This window comes from Malurus melanocephalus, unplaced genomic scaffold (assembly GCF_030028575.1).
Source record: "Malurus melanocephalus ecotype Western Australia unplaced genomic scaffold, MMel_1.1 scaffold_9, whole genome shotgun sequence".
Classification (NCBI taxonomy): Eukaryota; Metazoa; Chordata; class Aves; order Passeriformes; family Maluridae; genus Malurus; species Malurus melanocephalus.
The window spans coordinates 4,026,184-4,041,244 of NW_026623241.1; the positions used below are offsets into that span (position 1 = coordinate 4,026,184).

The window sequence follows — 15,061 nt, forward strand, 5'->3', positions numbered from 1 at the left end:
GATGTAAGCACATTAACAGATATTCAGGAGACAGGACAGAAGAGGCCAGCTTTCTGAAGAGGTTCTGGAAGGCATTTCATATTTGTTGATATTTGGCAGTCTGTTTAAATGAGCATTCAGATTCAGAGTATTAGCTGTGCAACGTGATGGAAGCCTTTGCCTGCCTTTGCTTATGTGTTCTGCAAAGCCTGTCTGGAAGYGGTGCTCTTGAACCCCACCATGCTGACCAAAACAAAATGGAACAAATGATGATGATGAGGATGATAATGATATTGCTGTTTATGTGACTTGCATTAGCAATTTGCTACAGTCATTAAAAACCTGATTTTTAATGGATGAAATAAAAATACCTGTTTTTCAAGGGTATGTAGATGACTAGGTAAATTAAATAAATCCAGTGTTGCTTAACTTATTGACTCAGGTAGCAGTCTAGAAGGTAAGTAACTGTAAAAAAAGTTTTTGTAAAAAAAGTGTATGGGCAGTAAGAAGCAAACATTTGAAGAAATAAACTGAAACAGTGGGTCAAAATCTGATGCCATGTGGAATGCAAAAGAATCTCTTTAACTTTAATCAACTTGCTTGTTCTGTTTTGTTTTGGGGGGTTTTTTTTGGGTTTTTTTTATGAGGACTCCTTCCTGATTTGTGGAAAGGTGGTGAGCAGTCAACTCCCTGCTCTGGCAAACACCCACGTGCAATGCATGGGGCACCCCAGTTGTAATACGGGTGTGGGAGGGACTGGCCTCTGGGTTGGCCCTCTCTGACATCTTCTCTGGACTTRAGCAAAACTATATTTTCTAAGTTAACCTTCTGCTAGGACCTTTTGGACATGTTATGATATCTCAAAGCTTTCTTCTCCAGTGACTGCAAGCCCCCAGCTGGTCTGCCACGCTACTCTTTCCCTGGTTTTAAACCATCATATTTACCCAAGGAGTGTATTTGTAAGTGGCAATTTAGGTAGCCCACATATAATCTTTGCTTACTGTAAAGGTGCAATAACAAATCCTTTTAGTTTGACGGCAAAATAGTTTGAGATTTCAATCTTGGTTGCTCACTTAGATTCTGTGACTTAGAAATGAACTAGGAAAATAAAATTCAATAATCTGACTATATACAAATAAAACTTCTCGGGTTTCATTCTGTCTTCTGTTTCTTCCAATGAATCTCTACTCTTAGTGTTCTTGTTCACAACAAAGCTCCTTAAGTAGTTGTAGTGGTCTAGTCAGGAATATTGGTTGGAACATTGTGGTTTGTGGGCAGGAATTAATACCTCAGACTGGTTTTGGGGCTTGGAAAATGTTTGAACAAATGTATGTAAGTGTTCAGATTTAGCCTATCTTAAGACCATGCCACTGCTTAGAGGTTTTAAGCTCTACCTGGACTGCACTTTTCCTGCCACTCTCTTACCATCTGCCTCAGGTCASCTGCATGAGGAACTGCTTAGCTGAAATCTAATGTTGTACCAATAACAAAGTTTATATGATGAGCTTTCATTGGATCATCTCGTTGATCTGACTCAATCTATTTGCACAAAACTGTGCCAAAAGGAAGGGAAAGCTGGGGTGCAAAGTTGCTTTTCTACTTATACAGTTCTTCTTTCTCTCCTTAGTAGCATCCTCCTGCAATTTGTCTGTCAGAGACATGAGAATAATCAAAAGATTTTTCTATCATYGTTCTATTTTAAGGTCACACACTTACTCTGCATTCAGGATATGCATTTTGATCATTAAGTCTCAGTTCAATAATATTTCACGTTACAGCTATGTAAATAGCAATAATGATTTTAATTGATATAAGCAAAAATGGAATTATTCTAACTATTTTTTTATTAATGTTTTAATACATGCTACTAATAAAAGTTACATTACTGATTTTTTGTTCATAATAAGTTGTTCTGAACAAGATTGCTAGTACCTAATTGTGCTTTCTAAAACAACTTGCTAAATATAATCCTAAAATTAATCCTGCTTGCTACCAAAAGTTAAAATATGCTCTAGTGCAAGCTCATTAAAATAACATATTCAGTACAAATACTTATTTGTGAGATAGTTTTTTCCAATTATTAAACTCATCACTCCTTGCTTTATGTAATTAGCACAAAATAGGGACAGTTTTKTGCTCTGCTGTTGCTTGGCAGAGGTATTCAGTCCTGGGGCTCTGTAGCTTACTAATGAATAAAAATGGATTTGTACTTAAACTCTTAACTGTGCATAGCAAGGTTTTAGCATGTTATAAAATCTAAAATTATAGCAGAGTATGTGAGCAGCATTAACAAATGGATGCAGCAGTTTTCACTGAAAAATAGGAGGGGGACTTTGATGATTAAATAAGGCTTTAGTCCTGCAAATGTTTGCTAGTTTTTGTTAAAACCTTTTTCTTTCCTCAGAAACAGGTTCTTTTTTTCATTTCTGTTTTTTCAGTTTACATAGATGATAACATTATTTTATATTTGATTATATTTGCACAATAAGAAGGAAGGCACTGTTGACCAAATAGACTGACAGAGTAGATGGTTCTTTTAGCAGACATTTTTGGTTTATAACCCCTACTTTGTCATGCAGTAAGTAGGCATTAGCAGCATAGCTGCTTGCTGTGAATCCAGACGTTGACAAYTGTATTTTGTAATGGTCCAGATCCTATCAGTGTGATGTGAGTGATGAGGTCAGGCATTCCAGGTTGGACCTGCCTCCCACACCTCTGCATCCTGGCTAGCCTCAATGGGATTTAGCTGTTTGTGCTGCTTTGCAGGAGGCATGGCAGCAAAACTTAAGGCATGTCAGGAGTAGCTGGGTTAATTTGAAGTGAATTCAGGCTCTGGCTAGCATCAGAACAGGATTTGCAGATTACAGTACCGACTGAAATGTCTAGCTCTTCCTGGATCTGGACTTGGCTTGCTGAATGGTGTGTTGTGTTCAGAATGAAAATGTGATGCTGTAATGTACTTAGGCTGTTTTCTCCTCCAATGATTTTCATTCTTCTTGCTTTCTATAGAGTTACTGAAAGCAGTAAATCAAAGATCTGTCAATATTTTTTATTGGCAGTTTTGTTCACAGTCATCAGCTAGATACACAGAAGAGCAGAGAAGGCAAAAGCTAAGATCTCATAATCGTTCATCACGTAAATTAGGTTTCCTTTCATTTATTTGTTGTGGGGAAGATAGACAATGTTGTAAAAATCCGTGTGTTAAAAAGAAGTCAGTACGATCTTTTATGAGAGACTTATATGTGAAATGGGGTTAGTTTTACCTTGTTTTAAAACCATGTAGCTCATTGCAATTTCTGCACAACTCATGGGGGCACAAGCAAAACAACAACAAAAAAAAAAGAACAAAACAGATAAGCACAAAATGCATTTGTTGAACCATTTGGTAATTGTTTAAAAGGCCAGAACCAAAAGCCTTTTCATCATTAAAAAATGTAATGTTTACTTGAGGTTACAGTGAACACCATGTTTTACCTGCTGTTGTTGAGCAGAGAGGGTGTCTGCCCTCTTTCTCTGCTTGCATTTAGGCTTTTCTATTTCCACTTTAAAGGTTGTTTGAGAATTAACTATTGAATGCTTTGATGGGATTTGCTTCTTATTAGCACCTTCATAAAACTGATGACAATTTCCAGGGTGACCTGGGAGGATTTACATCAGCTGCAGGACAGGTTAGCAAGGTCATGTCTGTGTGGTGCTTATTGTCAGTTGTTCAGCTGTGGTGGTCTCCATCCTATAGCAGATCAAAAGGATGCAGGAAGGTTGACCTTAGTCAAGTCCACTGACCTGACCAGCACAGTGGAGATATTTTTCATCAGAGCCAGGATGAGGACTAAGGATTTTGTTACTCGTTGGGGATTTTTTGTGTATGTGGTACCTATGGTGGTTGACAAAGTGAGCATCAAGGCCAGCTGAATGATCAGCCTAAATTCCAGTTGTTGTTTTCTTTGTGGCTTGCCAGGTGCAGCCCAGTTTGAGGATGAAGAGGCTTCTTCTTTTGTCAGTRCAGTTATTCAAGGATCAGCTGTTAAGTCCATAGGCAAACAGTTCCTGTTCTTGCAGTCAAGGCTCATGCTTTTAGGACTTCAAGTGGATTTGTAGCTTTATTCCCATTTCCATGTGTTAAACCCTCTGCACTAGGGAGATGGGGGTTATTTGTGGGTGTTGAGGCAGATAGAAAAAAATCCAAAGTAATGTATTTATTACACTCTTTAGGTTTGGTTTCAGCATTATTGTCTGCACTGCCACAGGCAGCTGTGAGGTAGAGATCATTAGTTTGTGTTTTATAAGCTCTTTTCTTGCTAACCAGGGTTGTAAGTCAGAGCACTGACTTGAAGACATGTGATGATGTGTGACTGTGGCAGCTCACATGCTAATCTACTGTACAATTACACCCAAGTGACTTGCAGCATGGCAGCTGCCAGTAATTTCACTGCCAGTATTTCTACAGTCACACTTTGCTGACAGCATGCCACCAACTCTGGCTGCTCCTCTCCTTCCCAGCAGCCATGGACCTGGCATGAAGGTCTGGCAGAGCAGATGCCTCCACAGTAGTTATCCATTCTGGTGGTGTCTGGGCTGCCTCACCTGCTGATGGTCTGTCTTAGTTTGATGGTGAATATTGTGGAGTAAAAAAAAAAAAAAAAAATCACAGAATTACTAAGGGTGGAAAAGGCCTCTTAAATCATGAAGTTCAACTTTGGACCAAACACCACTGTATCAACTATATAGCACTAAGTGCCACATCCAGGTATTTCTCRAACACTTCCAGGGATAGTGACTCCACCACCRCCCTGAGYAGCCTGTTTCAGTGCTTAGCCACCCTTTCTGTGAAGAAATTCTTCCTGATGTCCAGCCAAAACCTCCCCTGGCACAGCTTGGGGCTGTGTCCTCTTGTTCTGGCACTTATTAACTGGGAGAAGAGGCTGACCCCCACCTGGCACCTCATTTCAGGACATTGTAGAGAGTGATAAGGTCCCCCCTGAGCCTTCTTTTCTCCAGACAGCACCCCCAGATCTCTCAGCTGCTCCTCATAGGACTCACTCTCCAGGCCCTTCCCCAGCTCTGTTGCCCTTCTCTGGAATCTCTCCAGCCCCTCAATGTCCATCCTGTAGTGAGGGGCCCAGAATGGGCAGAGGATTCAAGGTGTGGCYTCACCAGTGCCCAGCACAGGGGGATGGTTGCTGCCCTGGTCCTGCTGGCCACACTATTGCTGATACAAGCCAGGRTGCCATTGGCCTTCTTGGCCACCAGGGCACATGTTGGATCATGTTCAGCCACTGTCACCAGCACCCCCAGATCCTTCTCCACTGGGCAGCTTTGCAGCCTGTAGCCATGCTCAGGGCTGTTTTGGCTCAAGGGCAGGACCCAACACTTTCCCCTCTTGAGCTTCACAGAGTTGGCCTTGGCCCATCAGTCCAGCATGGCCAGATCCCTCTGCAGAGCTTTCCAGCCCTCCATCAGATCAACACTCCCACCCAAGCTGGTGCTGYGTGCAGACTGACAGAGGATGCACTCAGTCCCCATGTCCAAATTATTGATAAAGATGCAGAACAGGGCAGGCCCCACCCAGCTGGCTGCAGCACACTCCCCCATTCTCTGGGCCCAGCCAGTTTTTTACCCAGKGAACAGTGCCCCTGTCCAAGCCCTGGGCTGTCAGCTTCTCCAAAAGAGCACTGAGGGAGACAGTGTAAAGGCTTACTGAAGTCGAGGTAGACACTTCCACAGCTTTTTCTTTCATCCGCTTGGCAGATCATCTGCTCATAAAAAGAGATCAGGCTGGCCAAGCTGAACCTGTCTGTCCTAAACCTGGCTGGGCCTGATCCCCTGGTTGTCCTCAGTAGTTTAGTATGCTTTTCTTTACCTTATATTCTGATTTTCTTTAAAACTAGCTGCTGGCAGTTAACTTGCTTTTCATGTTATCAATGCCACTGAAACAATTAAACACGCTTTCTTTACACAAAATTAACATCTGTCTTATGCTCTGACRTTGGGTCCACCAAACAGATTTTAAGAGCTGGAAGAGCTGTGTCTTGGTTAGCTGAAGTCAAATGGAGTAAACTTGACAAAATATGTGGTATGGGAGTAGCTCTTATGCTGTGAAAAATCGATGTAATCATTCTTAGTCTCATTTAATTGCTATCATAGAAGACCACAGTCATGAGTTATTTGACTGAATGGCCTGGTATTTCAAGTGGKGTAGTCTACTTTCAGTCTTTCGATCTGAAAGATGTAAAATTTATCCTTGTCACTCACATGTGAAGTTCAGCATTGCCAAGCAATCATCTTTTAAGGCCACATACTCTAAATCCTAAAAAGTATTTTTATATAGGTCCTGAACTTTTGATCTGCGGGTAATAGGATTGTCTTTTTGATGTGGCTTTGTGTGCACAAGACATTTCTCACATTTTGCATATAAGATAAAATATTTGCTCTGGTTTTCAAAATATATTTAGTTGTTAGGAAATAATATCTAGGAAAGAAAATAGAGAAAGCTAAATCTAACCACAGGGACTTTATTTTAATTTGTTGTGGATAAAAAGAAGTGAAAATTAAAAAAAACAAAGGAAAAAAACAACAGGGGAGTTTTCTTTTTAAATTACTTACTATTTAAAGCAATGTGGACTTTAGGAGAAGATCTATTTCTTTATAATCTTGTTTGCTATTAGTTTATTGGTTACACTGTTGAATGCCTGTAAAGTATGGGGACATATTGCCCATTTCTATGAGTTGTCATCATTCCACTGAAGTAAATGGAAGCAGCTGAGGATCTGCCAAACATTTGTTTTCTTTGAGCTCTGAAGTCTCTCCTTCCTCAGCATAGCACTAAAAATGGTTTTGTTCCCTCTATTTAAGCATAATGCCAGCATTTTTTTCCTTYGTTTAAACCTGCACATGTGTTATCTGGTTGAAGTGTCCATCTGGGTGAGGTTAATTACCCCTATTCTCACCGAGTCTTTTAGTTCATCCCCCCTTTCCATAAGCAAATAGAAGATTATTTCTGCACTTCAACACTGTTGAATTTTCTTTCTTTATTTTCTTACACCCTTTGGTGTGCACCACTTCACACMATTTGTTCTCCTGCGTTAGAATGTCTGAACATCACACAGATGGATCTGRGTTTTTTAATTTGTTTTCCACAGCATTTCTCTACATCTCTCTTTTTTTTCCTCTTGAGAGGATATCTGAAGTCTGACCACTTTATTGGTAGTGTCAACAGGACAGAAGCAACTTTGTTTTTCTCTGACAGATTTTCAGCGTAGACATTGTACAAGCTGACCAAAGGATGTCAGCTGCAGGAARCATGAGTAGCAGGAGAAATCCAGCCAGGAGCTGTCCATACCATGATTCTTGTTGGCTTTAAAAAACATTTCTTGGGGAAATATTTTGTCCTGAACTTATTCCCAAGTTTACACTCCTTGAAAACTTGGATGTTCAACTTACTGTATTGAAAACATATTTAGAGAAAGGAGACAGGCCCTGGGGGCAGAACTATTCCTTTTCTTCACCTTTCTTTTTCTGCAAGATTCCAGTCTTGCATTAGGCTTGTCAGAGGTGTATCATATTTGGTACTCTTTTGCCTCCCACTTCTTCAAGGCACATAAATCCATCCAACTCTATCACCTTTGTCATATTGCCAACACACAACACTCTTGATCAATCCACTATGAAAATTCCCCTGCTGCTTTCATTTCCTTCTGTTTGGACTGCTGTAACTCACGGCTCTCGGGCAGTTAACTGCTGCAATGCTCTGTGCGATTGGTGCTCACAGTGTGCTGTCACAACCCAATGTGTTTTGGACAGTGGCTAATGTGTGCTTTAATTTCTAAAATCTTCAATAACTTGGTCTCTTAATTGTGTCAGAAAATGTGAATTTGTTAGCATGTTTTCACTGATATCCTCCTTCTAAACCAGCCTGCACTTAGTTGATAATCTTAAGGGTCTTTTTTTAAGCTGAATAATTCTGTGATCATAGTTAATAGCTTCCCTGACCTCAAGTGTAGTGCCATTCAATGTCAGCTCTGTCTGCAACAGGAAATTTTTCATTCGCTTTTAATTCCATATCATCCCTCTTCAGATCAAAGGTTGCATGGTGAGTGATTAAAAAAGGGCTATTAAGTGGGTAGAAACTGAATGGATGTAAGGTACTTGAACAGGGAGAAAGATCATATTTGTCTGCAAAAATGGATGCCACTTAGTTCTGCTGCCTGAGAGATGATTACAGTAATTGAAGTTGATCACAATTAGACCTTTAAATTTGCATTGCCTTGAACTGGAGCATTTTTATTTAAATTCATGACTCATTATGCCTTTGCATGTACTGTTCAAAGTCTGAGGACTGCATAATTTACAACAAAGGAAACAAGTCACTGAACATAATGAGCTAAACTTCTGACGATACCCTCAAATTTCACCTGTAATTAATCACTCATGCTCAATTGCAGACAAAAATGTTAGCATTTACACATGTAACTGCAYGTAGGCATGGGCACACAGAACCTTTCAGTACTGTCACCCCAGCTAGATTTCAGGCCAAAGAAATAAAATTGAAATACTTTTCTTATAAGGACCAAGTRAATTATTGTTCTGTAACATTAGGGTGGTGAATGACTGAGAGCGCACCAGACATGTGTTCTGTTCTTGTTTTTATGACAGAAATAACAAAGTACAAGGCTGGAGAAATATGGATGTGGTAGACTTGATTTACATACAGCTGTAAAGCATTTTTAGGACTGGAGCTTTGTTTAGCTGTGTGTGATTCTGAGTTTTGCCTTTAAATTGCCCAGAACGAGTGGTTGGACTGAGGTCAGGAGTGGCTACACCCCGTGCTGCAGCTGTGGGGTGCAAACTGCAAGGGCGTGAAAAGGGCATGAAGGGCTGTGCAAGCACAGGGCTCTCCTAAAAGAGTTTTTTTTTGCAGAACCTCTGGTATAATGGCCTTTGGCCACTGTGAAAAACCACCTTGCAGGAGGAAAAATGCTTTGGCGTATGTGATGCAGTCACAGGGATACTTCTGAAATACAGCAAATCTTGAGCTTTCCATGGAGGAGTGGAAAAGACTGAAAAACAAAAACCAAACCATGACAAGCAAAAAAAAAAAAAWTTTGAAATAACACATGTGTCTTTTGGACTGTCGTTTTAAAATTCTGATTGATGTAACTTGTCTAGAGTAAGTTTTAGCTTTATAATTTGATTTGGCACTTTTTATGTGGTTTCCCTTTCCCCACTTCCATGCTTTTCAGCCTTCCCAAGACATGTTTTGTTCATTTGGTTTTAATTCAGTCCTAGTTAAGTATCTTAGTGCCAAAACAATTCCTCTGTGTGCAAAGAAGTGAGCTTGTGCTGAAGGCACCGACTGGTCCTYATTGCCACATTTGCTCTAATGGGAGCAGCAGCCAAAGGCTGTTCTGGGTCCCAAGGCCAAATGATCTGGCACAGCTCATGTCCATGCAGCTAAATTAATTTAAATCACCCAAACAGCACAACCTGATCCAAACTTACTTCTAGGAATACTCCCTGGCCTGTTTTTTTTTGAACCTCTACCTAAAAGTGTGCCAGATGGTTTTCTGTCCAGGCAGTCATTGCAGACCTCCACCTTTGTCCTGTCTGTGGTCAGTGGCTGTGGGTCTCACCCTATTGACCTGTGTCAGGTGCAGGAAGTGGCTGGCACAGGGCTTCTCTGTGAGCTCCCACCAATTCTAACTCTGCCTTTGTGATACCAAAGTTTCCAAAGCTCTGTTAAGTTCTTCAGGCATTGTGCTTGCACAGACAGGCTGATGGAAAAAMCACGGGATTTGCCATTTTCAAAGAATAAGTAGAAAATGAGTGRTTCTTTACATATCTCCAATAACGACAAATTAGAGAACTGAAAGTACTGGCTTTCTTCATGCGTAAATATTTTTATAAATTATTTTCTACCAGAATGTTTCTAAATTTAAATGAAGAACTTTAACAATGGAACATTCCAGAGAAGAGCCAAAGTCAGTGCAAAGCTCTTGTTATCAAAGATCATAGGGCAATAAAATTGAAGGTTCAATGTACAAAACTTTTGTGTTTATCAAATACGTTTAGAATCAACCCACCTCTGGGTCAAAAAGTATGAGTGCCACCAAACCCTCTTTCAAACGAAAAATAAATTAAGATCTGGGGAATCTTTTATCAGCTACAKTAGGTGAGGATGTCCTGCAGCATTTTTCTGATCTATATGTGACACAATTTTCATAAGAGCTGCCTCCAGTGGTAAAATTAACATAAAAGCGAAGTAACTTAAGCTATGGCCTACTGACATGGCTTAATGAGCATGGCTTTTCCTGTCACAGGAAAGGAAGAGGATTGAGAAAATTATGGACAGATCCACAATGTTACAGACAGATCTAACGGAACTTTCATGCATTAATTACACTGTCAGTAGCTGAGATATTTTATAAACTGCAGACAGCCAGCTTAGGTAGCAGAACATRGTTGTATTTATTGTGTATATGCACAGTTGGTTTTACAACACAAACAGGCTCAAAAATAGCAGACACTTTGTTTTAATGAGTAATAGTTTCACTGGCCTCATTTTTATCTCTCTTGTCTCCCTGCAGGTCAAAGCAACAGATGCAGATGCTGACCARTTTGGAGAAATTGAGTATTCTCTTTACGATGGATTTAATTTTTATGAAAAATCCAAAGCTTTCCAGATTGACCCACGCACTGGTCAGATCTTTGTGTCTCAAGACATTGACAGAGAAGGAGATCCAACCACTTATGATCTCTTAGTAAAAGCTACAGATGGGGTGAGTTTTGCCTTTCTACACTGCCAGATTTGTGAATGCACTTGCAAATTTGGATGTCCTGTATACTTTTAAATCCGAATGTTATGACGATGTAAAAATTGCATTAATTGGAAAAAAAATTCTTATCCTTAAAGAGAGTAGAAAATTATATCCATGAACTGTTAATATTTACCCAAATAAATAAAATTGGTTGTGAAATCCCCAGTGCCCCCTAAATATGGTTAGGGAAAATGTTTCTAGGATGTGTTAGTCCTTGCTGATTTTCCTCCTCCTGTTGGAAYCAATGGATTCCAAGTTACTTCTGCTCCCTGCTTTTAAGATTACTGTAGGAGTAGTAAGCCAGTACCATGTGCTAGACCTGCATGGCTGCTGTGGGTGACAATGGCTTTTCTGGATAAATTCCTTGTCCTTTCTAGCTGGCTGATGCCATTGCTGCTGCTATGGCTGGGTGCAGCCTTCCTGCAGCTGCGTGTCTGAAAGTTTTCCTGCTTTGCAGGATTTGTTGCTTGGAAGTGGGAATTTGTGGTACACCAAGGGCAGGCTAGTTGTATGTGCCTGAAATAGTCCATTGCAAATCTCTGGCAAGGAGATGAGGAGACATTTGCTGTGGTGGGAACACATTAAAGTGTCTGGGTATGGGCACCTTGCCTACTTGATGCCATGTAACAAAACAATTTGGTAGTAAGCTCCAGAAAAATAGTGGAAGAAAGTTATTAATTTTGTTATTTTCATTAAAAAATACTCATTTTGTAATTTGCAAGGTGATTTGCAATCTGAGGTGATCTRCAACAAGAGGCCCAGTCTGTACTTGTCTTTACCTTCTTCAGCTTAATAATGAATTGTGAAGAAGCTAAAGACAAAGGTTATCAGTTGCCTACAAATGTTAAAATTAACATAAGGACACTTTGCAAAATGTTATTCAGGTCAAATTTTGCAGTAAAATTTGTTCTGAAAATCATTGAAATTCAGTTATTTCAGTCTATGCAGTCCTTATTTGTTATACTGAATATTAAACTGGCATTTAAGATAATGCCCTAAGTGTATGTAATATAACTTTTAAAAAATGCTCTTGTGCTAGAATACTATATTTTTCATTAAAATGCCTGTAACTTTTGTTAGAATACACTGAAGAAGCTTAGTGAACTAYGGTTTCCATATTCATGAGTAGATGAACTTAAATAGCTGCAGCTGATGGTTATTAATTATCTCATTTTGAGAATTTAGCCATTGAGAGTGTACCTCTATTCTGTTGAGTTTGGATATATGTGTAATAGTTAAKCAGTTTATCTATTTTTTTCTTTAGCTGTCACAATTCAGTGTTTATTTCACAGGCTACAGAAATGTTCTCTTTTATTAATATTGCCTTTAACTGTGTGCCTTTTCTTCCTCATAGATTTCTTTAAAGGAGGATAAAATTACAATAATATATTTTTGTGTTTGTTTCCATAGTCATCTTATTTGAATGTCTAATAACTTGACTCTTCTCATTGCAAGGGGGTTGGACTGGATGACCATTGAGAGGTCCCTTCCCACTCAAACCATTCTGTGATTTTAATATAAGAATGTAGGGTGGGTTTTTCCAGGACAGTGTCTGTAATTTTTGCAGCAGAGGTAGTTCTATATGACCATTTTGGAGTTTTGCTGGCAKGTGATTTCTGTTTTCAAAATTTATATTTGAGTACAGATATCCAAACCTTGAAAAGTAAAGCTGTCTCTATTGCAGTGTATAAAAGCAGAAAATTGGGTGTTCTGCTCCCATTACATTTTTCCTATCATTCACATGTTTTGAAGCTGCATGAATGCAAAGAACATTTGCACATGTCTAGAATATCAAGATTAGTCGTTAATAAAGGTTATGTTAAAGCTGGACAATTGCAATTCTGAAAAGTTTTTAAGGTATTCAGTCTGGCACAGAATGTTATTTTGAAAATCTGAAAGAAAATGTTTGCATGAAAAAAGCTTGATGCCTTCATTTTTTACCTAAGTTAAATAACCAATGCATTGAAAGTATGGTGTATTCAATTTTTTAAATTGCTCAGTCATTTATCTTCATTTCGGGACCTTGTGTTTTCACAAGTTCAATAATGGGAAGAAAGGTTGAGGTTTTGATTGCCTTGTTTGTGCCAGGCAAGGCTTGGTCTTTTTACTGGAAGTCAGCACTTTGTAGATCCCATTGATTTATCTTCTAGAAGTTTGCCCACCTGACATCTAAATACTAAGGGATCTAAATTCAGTATCAGTTTTTCAAAGTTTTCAGTGCACCTGCACTTGTGTTGAACAACTTTCCACCTTTAAAGCAGAATTATAGTAGGATATTTATTTTATTTCCTGACATTCTGCTGTTGATTGTGATGGATTAAGGATGTTATGTATGGGGTTCAAAGCAGAGGCCATCATCGGGGGAGAAATGGGCACTGAAAAGAGAGAGGAAGAATGAAGGGTCACTTGTGACAAAGAGGGGTAGAGAGATGAAAAGGAAAGAAAATAACACAGTTAATTAGAAATGAGGAGGAAAAGCAAGTATTTTCCAGGTGGTGTGCAGTTTATCTTACAGCAAAACTATCAGTTTCCTCCACCTGTTCCTGGCTACTCCATTACATGGCTTTGGAGCTTGTCACTCATATATTTTATGCATTGTGTAGAAAACGTAAGGAGTGGACTTAAATTGCACACAAGAGCCCATGGAGAGGCAGGTGAAAAACGGCTTCTGTTAAACTGGTGTTAAATAAACATCCTGTGAGAGCTTGTGGGAGCCCTCTCCCTAATTAAGCAAAGATGTATCCTGTATCTTCTATATGAAATACTAGGTTTTCAGTTTTTCAGGTGCTCCATCATCACTGCAAAATGTTCAGTACACAGCAGCTGTGTTAGTGACTCTGCCTTTCTGCATAGAAAGATACTTTGTCTCTTGCTTTTCKGCAATCCACCTTGCCTTTCCAATTTTCTTTTTCTCTTACACTGTAGCAATTGAAACCTAGGCATRAACACTTGATACTCACAGGCAAAACTTCTGAAGAACTTAACGCTTTTGAAATAGTTGGAGATATTTTGCCACTTTGATAGCATTACAACTGCAAGATGACATACCCTTAAGGTTTACACAAGAAAGTCTTTATGTCTGATGTTCTGTATCTAACAGTTCAGTTTGGAACAAAAATTTGACAGCATGGTTCACTGACAAAAATTTGGGAGGCTGTGATGAAAATCTTGATGGAGTTTTAAGCATTTTACAGCRCTGAAAAAGCACAGCTCGGCATGTGAAGGTATACACTGCTCCTTCAGGAAGAGAAGGTTCTGTCTTCATCATAAAAATTTGGTCTATTGTCTGAGAGTTTATGTTTCCCCACATAGAGTTAATCAATTTCACAAGACTTTGCATAACTCCACAGCATAAACACAAATTGGCTGAAGAGTGGGGTTTAGGGTTTTTTCCTGTCTGTTTAGCAATGAGACTTAAARGAAACAGGTGAACAGAAGCTCCAGAGGGTTTGATTTCATTACATTCCAGCCATATTTTTAGATGCTTTTTATTCTTGACCTCACTTCTTCCCTGGCCCTCTTTCCTTAAAAATACTTCTGATTTCTGTTCTAAAGTACCTGAAAGCTGTGGAGCTGCAGAGCTTCTTCTGAGAATGAGCAGAGCACGTTCCTTCCCTTTTAGCTCCAGTGCAGGGGTTTCCTTACCATGGGAATCAAGGCACTGGGGAAGGCACTTGGTGTGAAGTGGGGGTGTTGGTAATGGCCTTACTGCCATCACCATTTCTCCATGTTGGCTTGGGGGTTCATGCAGTCCCAGTAATTYGTAGGCTGATGCCAGTCCTTTTGAGTCCTGGTCCCCAGGCAAGTGTCCTGGCTGCTGGCTGCCTGTGCAGCAGCGTGGGCTCTGGAACCATGCCATGCCTTGTTTTCTTCAGAAGAAAAMTCAAGCACACGAGGAGCATGCAGGCCAGATCTCCTAGTTTGAGGGTGAAACACAGATACAATCAATGCACAAGATCATCCACATACTTGAGCTTTCATGGGAATGCCATTGCCACCCAACACAGGTAACAATACAACACAGAAGTAAAAAACAAAACCAGGACAAAGCAAAAATCACTATGAAAATATGGAAGCAAATGCTGATAGTCCAAAAATGAGTCTGAACTTGTGGACATGATAAGCAGACCCTCAAAAATAGTTTTGTGGGAGAATGTTATACAGCAGGGTTAAKTCTAAAGTAGTTTTGTCCAGTCTGAATCATTAAATAGTTTCATAAAGGTCAGGTTGAAAAATAGTTGATGTGCATAATTAGATTGCTGAAATAC

The 15,061-nt window shown here is 39.6% G+C and overlaps 1 protein-coding gene across 1 annotated transcript in view; it reads left to right on the forward strand.

Moving 5' to 3' along the window:
• DCHS2 (dachsous cadherin-related 2) overlaps positions 1-15,061 on the forward strand; it is a 106,744-nt gene that overhangs the window by 33,202 nt on the left and 58,481 nt on the right. Inside the window, exon 2 of the mRNA XM_057375296.1 lies at positions 10,563-10,754. Coding sequence (XP_057231279.1) covers positions 10,563-10,754 — 192 coding nt within the window. The remainder of the gene's footprint in view (positions 1-10,562; positions 10,755-15,061) is intronic.